Raw genomic sequence first — 15,507 nt, forward strand, 5'->3', positions numbered from 1 at the left:
GAGCTTAAAACCGGGTTTTTATATTTGCGGTGGGCAGAACACAGTTGTGTATTTCTTCCCTTAAAAGCAAACAAACAAATTGTTATTTTTTTAAATTATATACATTTTACAACTGTTGTAGAATACGTAAATGTTGTGAAAAATAATAGAAAATATATCAGTTTTCTTGGGCCCGGCATGGCCAGGTGGGTTAAGGCGTTCGAATCGTACTCTGTCAAGAACAGGTACCAAATGTTGTCTGTGATGTCATGGGAACTTTATATAACTAAACAATGACAAATTTATTGTTATCAAAAGTGTGATATAAATTAAGTATTATGTTTGTATCGATAGGCCAGACATGACCAGGTAGTTATGGGTGTTCGACTCGTAATCTTAGGGTCGTGGGTTCCAATCACTGTTACACTAAATATGCTCGCCGTGGGAGCAGTATAAATATAAGGTAAATCTCAATATTCGTTGGTAAAAAGAGTAGCCCAAGAGTTGGCGGTGGGTGGTGATGACCAGCTGCCTTTCCTCTACTCTTACACTGCTAAATTAGAAATGACTAACACAGATAGCCCTTGAGTAGCTTTGTGCGAAATAAAAAAACACAAAACAAATCTATTTTCTTTATAAAAAATATTTGTAATTGTCAAAACCGTAAAATATTGTTCAATTATTGAAATACACGTAATGGAATTTGTTCTTAATAGTGCTGAAGGGATTGGTTCATATTTGTTTATTATTACAATAAGATCATATGAATATTTATATGTAGTTTTTGTTTGTTTAGAATTAAACACAAAGTCACACAATGGGCTGTCTGTACTCTTCTCACCACGGGTATCGAAACCCAACTTCTAGCGGTGTGAGTTCGCAGACATACATCTGTGCCACTGGGGAACTATATTTACATCGCTGTGTGTCGAAAAGTAAACAATAATAACAATAAAATAAAACAATAAAATCCACACAATTTCCTTTCAAAAGATTAACCAAATATTTTTTGTAGAAAAAAACGCAACTTCGTTCGATGTTCACGTTTCAATTTCATTACAGCGATGCGTCCCAGCTTAAGCGTCACATTCCTTCTTTAGAATCATTCTACAAAAAGACTCCAACGAAGTATGCTCGATCTTTAAGAAGTATTTATTATATTAAAGTACGTGTTTTGCTGGGCAACAGTGGAAGTGCTGCTTTCTCCTTTTTTCACGTCAAAGACACGTAATTGACTCAGTCACTTCCAGCACTTCGTAAAATAGAGAAAGTGGAACTTAATTTAACTTCACACTTAAAATTAATATACCATATTTAAATTTCACAAACTGTTTTTGATTGACTCTTTCCCTTTTAAAAAAAATTCTATCTGTTGAAAAGAGAGAAAAGCCAAAGAAATTGTCCTAACCTTCAAATAAGCTTATTAACTGTTCATTAAGTGTAAACATTTTCTCATAGAAAAACTACATTCAGCTCCGCGCTATCTCCGCAGAATGGGAATCGAGCCGCTGATTTTAGGGTTGTAAAAGTTCATAGACTTGACGCTGTTCAGGCAAGACACTCTATTCGCTGATTCATTTTGACAATGTTTGAAATGCTTTCTTTGAAAATTCGAAAGCTAACATTCTTTTTAGCTTGATGTATCTAATAGTTGGGAACTGTAAAACCGAGTTACAAGAATGATTTACACATGTAATATAATTATTTCATTTCCTTCATATTAAATTGGATTCTTTAATGTAGTGCCTTCATTATTTGTACACATTTCCTTTGTACCATTCTTTCAGAATACCTTGTAAGGAAGAAAATAAATTCGATGTATTATCACTTAGAAGTAAAAATAGATTAATTTAGTCGATTTGTATCATTTATTCACAAACGCTACACTTCTTCTCGTCTCAAAGTCCCCAGGTCTTAGGGTAAAGAAGATTTATTTTTTTTTTTGACTTATAAATACACGAGTAATAACATTAAATATATCGGAAGTAGTAACAGATTCAAAGGATATAAAATTGTGACATAACAATATCATTACGTTTATTAATCTTTACTCTGTTCGACTTAAATGTGTTTTTCAGCAAGTGTTTGATTTGATGTCAAAGCCACAAAGTAAGTTGCTCATTTAATAACACCAAGCAAAAAGGACCGTCCAGGAATTAATTAGTAACACTACATATAAAGAGTATAATGCATGGGAAAAAAACTACTTTTATCCACTGTTAAAATTAATGTATTCCTTACTTTACTTTTAAAATATTCAAAATTAATGCATGAAAAAATAATCTCCCCCTTGTAAATTGTAAGATATGGAGATAACAGCAAATTTTTTTCTCTCCGTATCAAATTTTAATTTATTAATATATTACATTCGAGAAGAATGATAAATGCGCCATCTAGTAATCTCCAATCTCACAGGCTGTCATAATAAATTTCTAAATCAAATGACATAAAAGTGAATTTTTGGTGGTGTCCCTGTTTCGTTACTTAGATGTCTCAGTACAATAGAGAAGTTAAGTTCCAGTTGAATACACTTTGTTTCCATAGAAACTTGTTAGAAGTTCTAAACTCTTTTAAAATTCACATACTTCAATACATAACAAATAAAGGTAGGCTCGGCATGGTTACGCGTGTTAAGGCGTTCGACTCGTAATCCAAGGGTCGTGGGTTCGAACCCCAGTTGCACCAAACATGCTCGCTCTTTCAGCGGTGGGGCCGATATAATGTTACGGTCAATCCCACTATTCGTTGGTAAAAGAGTAGCCCAAGAGCTGGCGGTGGATGGTGATGACTAGCTGCCTTCTATCTAGTCTTACACTGCTAAATTAGGGACGACTAGCGCAGATAGCCCTCGAGTAGCTTTGCTCGAAATTCAAGAAAGAACAAACAAACGAATAAGGCCACAAATACGGAATATTATAAGAAATTTCACCAGAAATCATCTTAATATGCCCTGAAAGATTATTGTAAATTTCAATTTATCGAGTGGTATCATAGAATTATTTTAAAAAATACAAATTTTATTTGTAGTGATTTCTTCACCATATTTTGAACCTTACTTTTAAGTTGGTGTTGAGAGATGCTCTTCAAAAGAAGTCGTATTTGACTGATTTGAAAATTTGAGAAAAAAGCAATTGAAGGAACTTGAATCGTAACGACTATCGCTATGAGATAGTTTAAATATGTGAGTTATTACTTGCTATGATACTTTATAAACGTTATTATAAAGGTTTGTGATATGAGATTAAATATCACGTAAATCCATGAAGGTATGATGAAGAAGTCACATTTCAAACGGAGATTGTTTGTCGAGAGCAGGTGGAAGCTGCTGACTGACTTATCAGAAAGAGACAGTTGGAGTTTTAGAACATATTATGAGGGAAAAAAATTGAAATTCTGGTCGTAACTAGAGATTGAAGGAAAGAGAGAGCGTGGAAGACTGAAGTTGGCTTATATCAGGAGTCTGTATAAATGGATGAATGTATCGACATTAGAAATACTATGTACTTCGAGAGAAGAGATCTTTGGCAGACCATGGTCACCAATGTCTTGTTCGGATTTAGTATATATACATAGAAATCTTTCATGTTTAACCTCCAAGATTATGTAGGATGTTTGTTTGTTTTGAATTTCGCGCAATGCTACACAAGGGTTGTCTGAGCTAACCGTCCTTAATTTAGCATTGTAAGACTAGAGAGAATGCAGCTAGTCATCACCACTCACCCCCAACTCTTGGGCTACCAACGAATAGTGTGATTGACAACCACATTATAATATCCCCCACAGCTGTAAGGGCGAGCATGTTTGGTGCGACCGGGATTCGAACCCGCGACCCTCAGATTAGGAGTCGAGCGCCTTAATCACCTGGCAACGCCGAGTCTTGTACGTTGTTTGGTTTAGCTGATAGTAAGTTTATTGAACTAATTTTCTAAACTACAATCCTCGTATAAATTAAATATAAAAAGTAAATCAATAGAGGGAGAAAATCAATATCTGTAGTCTTAATGATTTTCTTTACTTGTTAACAAATGTCTTTATCAGAACTTTGATAAACGACCACATCAACCGACTTCAGTTTATCAGCAGCAGCAGTAGTTAACAAACTCAGGAAAAGGTTTAACAGTATAACTATTTTTAATGTTTCAATAAGAACAATGTACTTTGTAATATATTGTATCTGTTTTAGATACAATAGATCTAAAGTTATTGTTTCACTTATAAAGCTTGGATAAATCATGAAAGCTAGGTGAATAAAAATAGTAAGAAATCAAACTTTTTTCTGACATTGTTTGGAAATACTAAGACTCGTTAACCTTTTGATAGATTCATTTTAATCATTTTTACACCAATTTTTACACTATACAAACACCTGAGAATAAAACTAGAAAAAAACGAACGACCCTTTCTCTCCAGAAAACAGTAATAACACTTTATTTTTTCCATAATCTGTAAACGTAATTACACGTAAGTTTAGGCATAGAGTTTTCTCTGTTTTCTCAATCTTGTAGAGTGAACTTCAGTTTCTGCGTACAATACGATGTGCGCCATCTTGGATTTCATTTTGTTCTAATTTCAGCATCTCCAATCGGCCTCTTGGAGAATTTACGAATTAGACGACACGTTCCTGTTGTTCTATTGCAAAGTAACACAGTTGGAGTTCTGTGCGCCTCGAGGAACCGAGCATCAATCACCCACCTGTAGGCTAAACGGTTTGTTAAACACAACTATTCAACCTGATTTCGATGACGAAATGGATTATAGGACACCTTGGCTAGCTCAAGGTAAACATTTTCGATAACATCGGCATGACAATGGAACATGATTTTGGTTCAGCGACGTCTTCACTTTTGACCAATTAAGATGAGCAATTAGAATAAAAAAAATGCGTAGTTTTGAACTAGAATTACCACTATTCACTGATTACATTAGTATATTAATAATGCATCTACATACAATATTTTGTACATTTTACACCTAATGCTTCTTGATATTTCTCAATATTTAAGGCCTTGTTTTGAAACCTACTGCAGTTATCCGTGGAATGCCAAATATCCTATCAATATTGTTCTACTAATTAAGTTTTGTATACTCAGACAAGAATAAAATAACAGTCCATAGTTGTAATCAAGGCGAATAGGCGTGCTTCTTGAGGCTATGTGAAACACAACATGTAGAACTATGTACAAGCGTTAATCCTACAAGCTTTCGTATCAGTTTCGAAAACAGAATTAATAAGCAAATTTCTTAAGCCTATCTAACATGCAATAGTATGTACTAGCACCTAACTGTTAAAGCTAAAATAGCAATATAAAGTTCACACGTACACAAAATATATTTCTTTAAATAGTATATTCATTGTTTATAAATGAAAACAATGAGAGATGTTTATGAATGAAAAAAAGTTATTTTAAACAAAAATATTCACATTTGTGCTAAGGAACAAAAACTAAAACACCACTATACTGTTGCTACTACAACGTATAAAATCGCTAAAAGTGAAATAAGATTAGGGAGGCAAGCTTTAGCCTAAATATTAATCATTATACATACTTCTAGCTGCCTTTTATCAAGTCTATCACTGTCAAATTAAAAACGGCTAGTGCAAATCGTTTTCCAATAGCTTTATACAACATCCGAAACAAAGCAAGCAGAATTATTTATCCTACTCTATTTGTAACAGGTCGAAATAAGTCTTAAATAAATGAGGTATTTGGTGAGAAGAATTTCCTTGATATGTAACGCTAATTTAAGAGATCCTTATTTCGTCAAACATCGCTAATTTAACAGATGTCTATTTAGTCAGCATCGCTAATTTAACAGATCCTTATTTCGTCAAACATCGCTAATTTAACAGATCTTTATTTAGTCAACATCGCTAATTTAACAAATCCTTATTTTGTCAAATATCGCTAATTTAACAAATCCTTTATTTGTCAGATATCACTAGTTTAACAGATCTTTATTTAGTTAGTATCGCTAATTTAACAGATACCTATTTAGTCAAACATCGCTAATTTAAGAGATCTGCATTTAGTCAGCATCGCTAATTTAACAAATCCTTATTTTGTCAAATATCGCTAATTTAACAGATCTTTATTTCGTCAAACATCGCTAATTTAACAGATCTTTATTTCGTTAAACATAGAAGTGTTATGTTTATTGTTTACTTGGAACAAAAGTATTTCATGTACACCACCGAGTTTTCGGTAATAGAAATCTAACATTCATAAAACAATATGCAAGAAGAAACAAGTTATGGGTCTTACAGTAGTTTAGTGACAAAACTGACGTCCCATTTTGTGTGCCCATTTTCTGTGAAATTCGTATTTTGAGGAAAGCTAGCCCGAATACTGCGAATAGAAGATTGTCTTTCTAATACCTGCACATTTGTTTGTGTCAGAAAACTCCTGCAGAACCTTTGGCAAGATCAAAACCCTGCTTCCATTTTGGATTATGTGATGACAATCTTTAAAATATGATTTAAAATAGGCTTACAGTTATTATCTCTAAATCTTCTTAATACGTAAGATGCCCTATTTTAACAGTTCATTTTGGTTTAGGGTTCCAATATTGACATGTCCCGGCATAGCCACGTGGTTAAGACGCTCGACTCGTAATCTGTGGGTCGAGAGTTCGAATCCCCGTCACTCTTATACATGCTCGCCCTTTTAGCCGTGGGAGCGTTATAATGTTTCGATCAATCACACTATTCGTTAGTACAAGAGTAGCCCAAGAGTTGGCGGTGGGTGATAATCACTAGCTGCCTTCCCTCTAGTCTTACACTGCTAAATTAGGGACGACTAGCGCAGATAGCTCTCGTGTAGTTTTGCGCGAAATTCAAAACAAACAAGGAAAGAAAGAATATTGACAACCCTCACAACTTGAAACGTTCAATGTTCAACTCGAGGTTTCATTGAATCTCTAATGCTGGTTTCGTTCCGTACAACCACGATTTGATCTTGAAATGGTAAAAAGTAATCGTATCAGTATGTCATACATTAAGAACCAAGACTGTAGGTTGCATTATAATGATTTAGAGTTAGAGTCTAGACTAAACTCCGTTAAGGGAAATGAACCGTCTAATCCGTAACTGAAGATACATTACTACATTTAAAGTTATTCCAACGAATATAACTCAGCCAAAAAAATGATCAAAATCTTTAACATTCTACAGTTTATTTAACGCACATATAGTTAACATCAGAAGGAAGGGGCTGGTTTAATGTTTTAGAAAAAAGGAACAACTTATATTTACTATTTCTAAATAAAACATATATATATATACCGAAAAGTTCAGGTTTTTCGCTGTTTCATAGTAAAAAATATATATGTAATTTGCCTCACCCCAAGGCAAACAAGCACAGTATCAATACGAAAGTAACCATTTCACTTAAGATTAGGTACTTTGTTGTTTAGCGTAATAATTCATAAAGATTATTTGTGGTCTTCCCACCGCGAATATAAAAGCCTAATTTTCAGCGTCAGACTTGCAGTTAGCCGTGAGGGATGAGGGGGAAACAGTTAGAGATATAAAAATATTTTCACTGCAACAGTTTGGAGGGTTTCGTAAAATCAAATAATTAGTCACGTTTATATTCAAAGATGAGTAAGTACTGTAATAATACACTAGCCATACGATGGATAAGTGTAGACACGCTGAAACCCAGAGTTTGATTCTCTTTCTGGTAGATAGATAAGAAATTAACCAGTGTAGGTTTGCGCTAAAAAACACAACCATAATAAACGATCACTTGTGCCTATACTTTATAATCTAGTAATTATAGCAAGTGATTAGTCACTTTGTACTAAATATTCTAATAATTATAACAAGTGATTAGTCACTCTATACTTAATAAACTAGTAATTATAACAAGTGATTAGTCACTCTATACTTTATAATCTAGTAACTATAGCAAGTGATTAGTCACTTTGTACTTTATAATCTAGTAATTACAGCAAGTGATTAGTCACTCTACATAGTATTCTAGTAGCTATATCAAGTAATTAGTCACTCTATACATAGTATTCTAGTAGCTATATCAAGTGATTAGTCACTCTATACATAGTATTCTAGTAGCTATATCAAGTGATTAGTCACTCTATACATAGTATTCTAGTAGCTATATCAAGTGATTAGTCACTCTATACATAGTATTCTAGTAGCTATATCAAGTGATTAGTCACATAATACATAGTATTCTAGTAGCTATATCAAGTGATTAGTCACTCTATACATAGTATTCTAGTAGCTATATCAAGTGATTAGTCACTCTATACATAGTATTCTAGTAGCTATATCAAGTGATTAGTCACTCTATACATAGTATTCTAGTAGCTATATCAAGTGATTAGTCACTCTATACATAGTATTCTAGTAGCTATATCAAGTGATTAGTCACTCTATACATAGTATTCTAGTGGCTATATCAAGTGATTAGTCACTCTATACATAGTATTCTAGTAGCTATATCAAGTGATTAGTCACTCTATACATAGTATTCTAGTAGCTATATCAAGTGTTTAGTCACGTATGGAGGGATAAGTAATCTGTTTGTAGAAATTACGTTGAGTTACATTTAGAAGTAATAAGCTAGAGGAAAGGCAACTGGTCTTCACTACCCGCCGCCAATCGCAGATGGTTCAGTGATAAGTCAGTGGACTTATAACACTAAAAACGGGGTTTCGATATGCTAGGTAGACAGAGCACAGAGAATCCATCATGTAGTTTTGTGCTTGATAATAAATAGACAAGCAAACCTGTTTTATTTGCATAAATCTATGTGACTTGTGAATTGAAGTTTTTATTATATCAATGAATATCGATATTTTTAAAACATAACTTTACGAAGTTCCAAAATATATTAATTTTTTTTTCATTTGTAACTCGCTTTGACAAAAAGGGTTCATAGAACATTTTAAATACAAACTAACCAATCTTTGAGGTGAGTAAAAAACAAACAAACCAGATAGCAGAAAGTAATGTATACTTGAAAGCACACTGAAAAATATTTTGCCACGCGATTAAGTTTGGAACAGTTTTCGAAATAAGCCTGGAAAATATAACAATCAGTTTATGTTTGCCCGGTATAATGATTGAGCTTGATAAAAAAATCTCTAAAATCCATTTCTGTTTCCTTGCTTCTGGTTTTAAGTCGATTAATCAGAATGACTGCCATTCTTATAACGCACACACAGCTAAAATTGCGGTGTTTGTAGAGTGTGCTAACAACGGAAAATCTCGGATATTCCAGTAGGTGTGTTAACCATTAGTTAGAGCAGCGATATTTCCAAACTGTTCAACACCTAAAGCACACAAAGTTTTGATGGATATGCGTGTAAGAAAATATTGCCGTCTCTCGAAGCATATCGCTGGGTATTATTAAGCTCAATTTTCAATTAAATGAATTGTTTTCATTTATAAGGAATTTTTGAACAGTTGCACAATATATTATTGTTGTCATGAACCGCTTCTTCATTTTGTCTTGATAAATCTTGTGTTTTCATGTGTGTTGATTACGTCATTCCAAATCTATACTATAAGCCTTCGGGTTCATCATTTTCCTAAAATAATAACGACATCAACTTAAGATGTTTTAGCTTATTAAGATATTTAACTTATATCCTCTGTAACAAGCTTGAGAACTAAGCAGCTTGTTTTATTATATCTTATTTATTCTCCGTTTCGGTAAACATAGCCGTACAAAGGTAATTATTCAACAGTTATGAATTTCCGTACAGCAGGTTGTTGAACCAAAAGGATAAATCTCGTATATCTGCATGCTAGAGCACAGTTCTTAAAAAAAAAACAGCAATAAGCTACTGTGAAAATACGAATATTATAATGAAAAGCTTATGCAATCAGTGGAGATAATCTTGAAAAAAAAAAAACTTTAGTTACTATATAATCGAATAATAAAGCTTAAACGAGTTAAGTGTCATGGATTATTTAGACAACATAAACCTGCGTAACGGCAACTTAATGTTCTCCTAAGAAACATGCTAAATTCAATTTCAGTGCAACTGATTTGTTTATTTGGAAACAAAAACAAAAGTTAATATTCGTTCTTTGGCAATGATCCAAAGCCTTGTTTGAAAGTATGAAACACATAAAAGCAGCTGGTATTAAATTAAACTTTAAAAGAGAATGCTTAAAAAATTGGTTGAAAACAAAAATATATTTTCCTATCGATAATATAAAAAATTAAGGGAAATGTTTGTTTGTTTCTTTAATTTCGCGCAAAGCTACACGAGGGATATCTGCGCTAGCCGTCCCTAAGTTAGTAGTGTAAGAATAGAGGGAAGCAACTTGTTATCATCACTCACCGCCAATTCTTGGGCTATTCTTTTCCAACGAAGAGTGGGATTGACCGTTACATTATCACACCAACACGGTTTATAGGGCGAGAATGTTTGGCATGACGGAGGTTCGGAACTCCGACCCTCAGATTACGAGTCGAGTATCCTAACCACCTTGTCATGCCGGGCTACCTGTTTAATGAAATCATATAACTTTTTAGCCTTTAATATAAGACTTTTCAACTTAAAAGGCTTAGTCAGACCGGGTGCTTGGGGTGCTCGACTCGCAATAATGCTCAAATGTACTCGCCCTTTTGGCCCTGGGAGGCGTTATAATATGACAGTCAATTCTACTGTTCATTTTTAAAAAGAACGAGCTCAAGAATTGGCGGTAAGCGGTGATGATTAGCTGGTTTTCTTTAGTCTTTCACTGTTAAGTTAAGAACAAATATGGCGAACAGTTCTCACGTAACTTTGCGAGAAATTCAAAACAAGACAAACAACTCCAGCTTACACTCTTCAAATAATTAATCAAATTAATTATCACTTTCTGTTTATTTATACTGTATTTATTTTTATTGTGTAACCTTATTGTTAAATATTGTTAACATTGTTTCCAGTTTTATTATTTATAAAGCTGCATGATTATCTTGCCCAGAATGTGTAACTTTGCACGAAATTCAAAACAAACAAGCGCTAAATAGGGTTCATCAGGCCTAACAAGCTGGATACCATAAGAATGGTTTCATACTGGAGTACGAAATCATATTATATCTTGCCTAACCCCTAATGCAATATAAAAGTTTTAAAACCTTCTGAACATACAATACTGTATATGCAGTTTTAATTTAGAATATCGATCATAAGAGCCACTAAGTTTAGCTCATTCTCGTTACTTACTGAACTGGGTCATCCAACTGAGGTACCACTGGAAATTTCTCGTGTGAAGAATACTATACAAAAATATACAGAAATCTTTTTTTTTTTTCTATTAGAAAAGTTGCTATATCTCTTATTTCGTAGATAAAGTAAAAATCAGCACATTCGGAAAGCTGGCCCATACTGTAACATCCGTGTTAATAAGTTTTATGTAAAATGTTATCTCACAGTTTGTGTTTGCACTAATTGTGAAGATAAGTATATATATTTGACACTGAAACATACTTACGTATCTTGTGAGTTTACCCGAAAACAACATTGTTAGGCACCTCAAACACATCTGGATACACTTCTGTGTATCTTAATTATTATTAAGTGCCTTGTAAACATCGTACATGTAGTGTAATTTATACATTCTGTGGCTAGTGAACACATGTCGATAAATATTTTTAATTGATCTGTGAACATCTCGATGGTCATTTTTACTTACCTTGTAAACAATTCAATGCTGAAAAAGACATACTCTCCGTTTTGGACCATGTTGATCTCTTCCGCAGCTAAGAGAATTTCTCGTACAGTATCCGGTGATCCACAGATAAGAATGACTGAAAGAAACAGATAATCCGTCATGGAAATACTAGTTAACAATGAAAATGTTAAAGTAAAAACACTTATAAACCACATATGATAGTAATATAAATGTATTAATTCAAATTTTGTTATAGAGAATTCAGAAACGTTTAAACACTAAATTATAGAGCTGGTGATTTCAATCTCGAAATATAAAAACGTTCCTGGATAAGAGTTCGCTTCCATAATCTCTTTGATCTAAAATTTTGAATTTCGCGCAAAGCTACTCGACGGTTATCTGCGTTAGCCGTCCTTAATTTTGCAGGGAAAGCAGCTAGCCATCATCACCTACCGCCACCTTTGGGGCTACTATTTTACTGACAAATAATGGAATTGACCATCACAGAATAACGCCCTCACGGCTGAAAAGGCGAGCATTCTTGGTATTATGAGGGAGGATTCGAACCCACGACCGTCAAATTAGGAGTCGAGCGCCTTAATCACTTGACCGAGCCGAGCAGGTAACAAAAGAGTCCAAATATTCCTACTTTAGTTTTCAAATCACAACTAAAGCCATAATGTGAGTTTGGATCGTATTAGTTTGAAAAATTGACACAATAAATCTTATACAAAAGAGTAAAAAACATAAGAACAAAACATGGTGTGAACCAAATATAAAGAGAGAAAAAAACACAGTTTTTGAAGGAGTTAAAAGTGACGATGTTACTAGCATGGTGAATAGTTATCACTTCCGTTTATCTTAATTATATTGTAGAGGAAGTTAATAAAGTGTACGGAAAAAACAGCCAACATTCGGTGATAATTTCTAAATCTTGTTTCTTTATTTATGAAAAATTATAAAATAGTTAGGATATTTTTCTTATCTCTGGTCTAGATACACATTTGATTTGAGAAAATGAAAAGTTTCTTACTCTCGTGTTTTTTATCTATCGTTTATCTCTTGGCCCTGCATGGCCAGGTGTGTTAAGGCTTGTAATCTGAGGGTCGCGGGTTCGTATCCCCGTCGCGCCAAACATGCCCGCCCTCCCAGCCATGGGAGCTTTATAATGTGACGGTCAATCCCACTAATCGTTGGTAAAAGAGTTCGCGGTGGGTAGTGATGACTAGCTGCCTTCCCTCTAGTCTTATACTGCTAAATTAGGGACGGCTAGCACAGATAGCCCTCGAGTAGCTTTGTGCGAAATTCCAAAACAAACAAACAATCTTTTATCTCCTATAAGTCGCCAGCCCATTTAATGAATTCTGATACTGAACGAAAAGTTTATTATAAGTTTATGTATCTAAATAGATACACAGTAAAAGTTACGGTTTATACACTGAAAACCTGCAATATACACACCTCTAATTTCGAGAGACGCAATGAACAAAGTAAGAGGAGAGTGAAGAAAAAAAGACCCCTACATTTAATTCGTTTTTTATAACAGTTTTTAGGCCTATTGGATTTCTTGTTTTCAAGTTAAAACCTTAATGGTGTTACTTTTGTTTTCTATAACGTGTGAACAGCGATACCATGAACTCATATAAAAACGTATCCATCATTATTTCTTGCCAACACAGTTTCAAGCTATGATAAATATATGTACAATAACTTGCATATGATTAAACGTATAACTTTTTTAGTTTTGAAGTTGTCTGAATGTGTTATGACGAGTCATTACTTATAAATTTTTATATTGAACTACCACATGTATACGTATGCTGTATATTTATGTAGATATATGCCGGTGTATGGTGGACATACGGAAGTTATTAAAAGGATTTTGGAGTCTCAGAATGTCGTCACCGTCCGTGTCACCAAGTCCTCCCATGATTTTTTCTGACGACCGTGAATTTTGACAATAGTCTTGAATGACTTTATATTGCTAAAACTTCAAAACTAGGCTGCTGTGGTCAACGAACAGTACTAATCTCTGTGTTTTTTTTTCACATATTCCATTTGGTGTAAGAAGACGAAAGTTTTCTAACGGCTGTTTCGACAGTCTAATCGTATATTAACCCCTAATAACTGTGTTCAGCGACTTGACCGGTTCGCTTTCGTATATTAGAGATATACAATGTTGAATGAATATATTGTGAAATTAACTTATCTATACGCGATTTGTGTTGCGTTTCCAGACTGAAATCATTCTTTGTGTACTGTTGCCTAGGGCATGTAACCCACGTTGTGTACTGTTGCCTGGGGTACGTGACTCACTTTCAATCCTTATCTTAGTGTTGGTGGATTTTTAACCCTGTTACAATACATCGCACTTTTCTTTCCATGGCTGGAATAGGACCTGTTACAGGTCTTTTTTCTGTGTGGTTTTGAATCCCCAAGTTGATTCACATTTTTTTGTTTACGAACACCATTAAGAGCAAACTAATATCCCGTCTTAGAAATTTTAACACATTTTTATAATATGAGCGAATAAATATTTTTCATCGGAAAAGGCCACGAAATATAATCCTTTACAAAAAAAACAACAACAACAACAAAACGATCAGATGTTGATGACACTCTACTTACAAAACTCTAAATAGTTTTAAATGTAGTTCTGGTACATTCCGTTCCTCTGCTGTCTTATATTGGCTGTGGTTGTTGTATGTCTTTTTAATTTGGATATTAAATATCGCTTCAATATGAACCGTATGTATAACTACATCATATAAAGAACAACAGGAACACGCAAACTCAGAATGAAAAGTACAGAGGGCATCCTCTCTGGGCTTTATTCGTGGATTTCCCCAAAATCAATGTTTCGCATCTAAAAGTGTTATCTGCACAATTTATCTGACACTTTTGTTAAGTGAGATGCAGATTAATTATCATAAGTAAACACATGTTTCTTTTTATTTATTTCATGAAATATTACAACAACAACAACAAAACTAATCACGAAACAAAACCTGAATATCAAAATAGATTAGTATCAAAAAAGTGTTATCTGTACAATTTATCTGACACTTTTGTTAAGTGAGATGCAGATTAATTATCATAAGTAAACACATGTTTCTTTTTATTTATTTAATGAAATATTACAACAACAACAACAAAACTAATCACGAAACAAAACCTGAGTATCAAAATAGACCTCAAAATTACCACAAACAATAAAGACATTTCAAAACACGTAACGTCATTACTAAACATCTATTACCAGACAAAGCTAAGGCTTCAGTAAAGTCGTAATATGTCATTTGGCTCGCGTAACATTAAAAATAATTCTTTTCGCGGATAACTTTGCTTCTACAATTTGCTGGAATGCATCTGTTTCCTTCCAGAATCTACTATAATGTGACAGTTTCCTTCCAGAATCTACTAAAATGTTTCTGTTTACTTCTAGAATCTAATAAAATGTGATAGAGCAACTGAAAGTGCTGTTTACCGAAAAGATTCTTGACCTTCAACCTTTGTTGTTGTTAATTTAAAAAAATTCTGAAACATGATAACTGGAGCCTGAAATTACATTGTCAAAGGTTGTTTGGAGCTTAATTATATATATATAATTAACCTTGTATTTTTACATCAGGTAAAAGAGACTTCTATATTCTGGTGACCCTCAGATTTACGTGTATAGAAACTGTTTTTAATGTACTTTAGCTTTCATTGGATTTTTTTATCAATTTGAAAAGAGTTACATACAACGTATATATATATACGTATATATATATAATAGCTTACAGAGCCTCAGACTGGAATGCTTGTAGAGATGTTTTAAGTTAAATAGAACACGACAACAATAAAAAAAACATTCACTAATCAAAACGAGTGCGGTCCTCGTACTT

At 33.6% G+C, this 15,507-nt stretch overlaps 1 protein-coding gene across 1 annotated transcript in view; it reads right to left on the reverse strand.

Moving 5' to 3' along the window:
* LOC143231891 (atrial natriuretic peptide receptor 1-like) overlaps positions 1 to 15,507 on the reverse strand; it is a 204,730-nt gene that overhangs the window by 117,957 nt on the left and 71,266 nt on the right. The window contains exon 2 of the mRNA XM_076466669.1: positions 11,642 to 11,756. Coding sequence (XP_076322784.1) covers positions 11,642 to 11,756 — 115 coding nt within the window. The remainder of the gene's footprint in view (positions 1 to 11,641; positions 11,757 to 15,507) is intronic.

Source organism: Tachypleus tridentatus, chromosome 11 (assembly GCF_004210375.1).
Source record: "Tachypleus tridentatus isolate NWPU-2018 chromosome 11, ASM421037v1, whole genome shotgun sequence".
In the NCBI taxonomy this organism is placed as follows: Eukaryota; Metazoa; Arthropoda; class Merostomata; order Xiphosura; family Limulidae; genus Tachypleus; species Tachypleus tridentatus.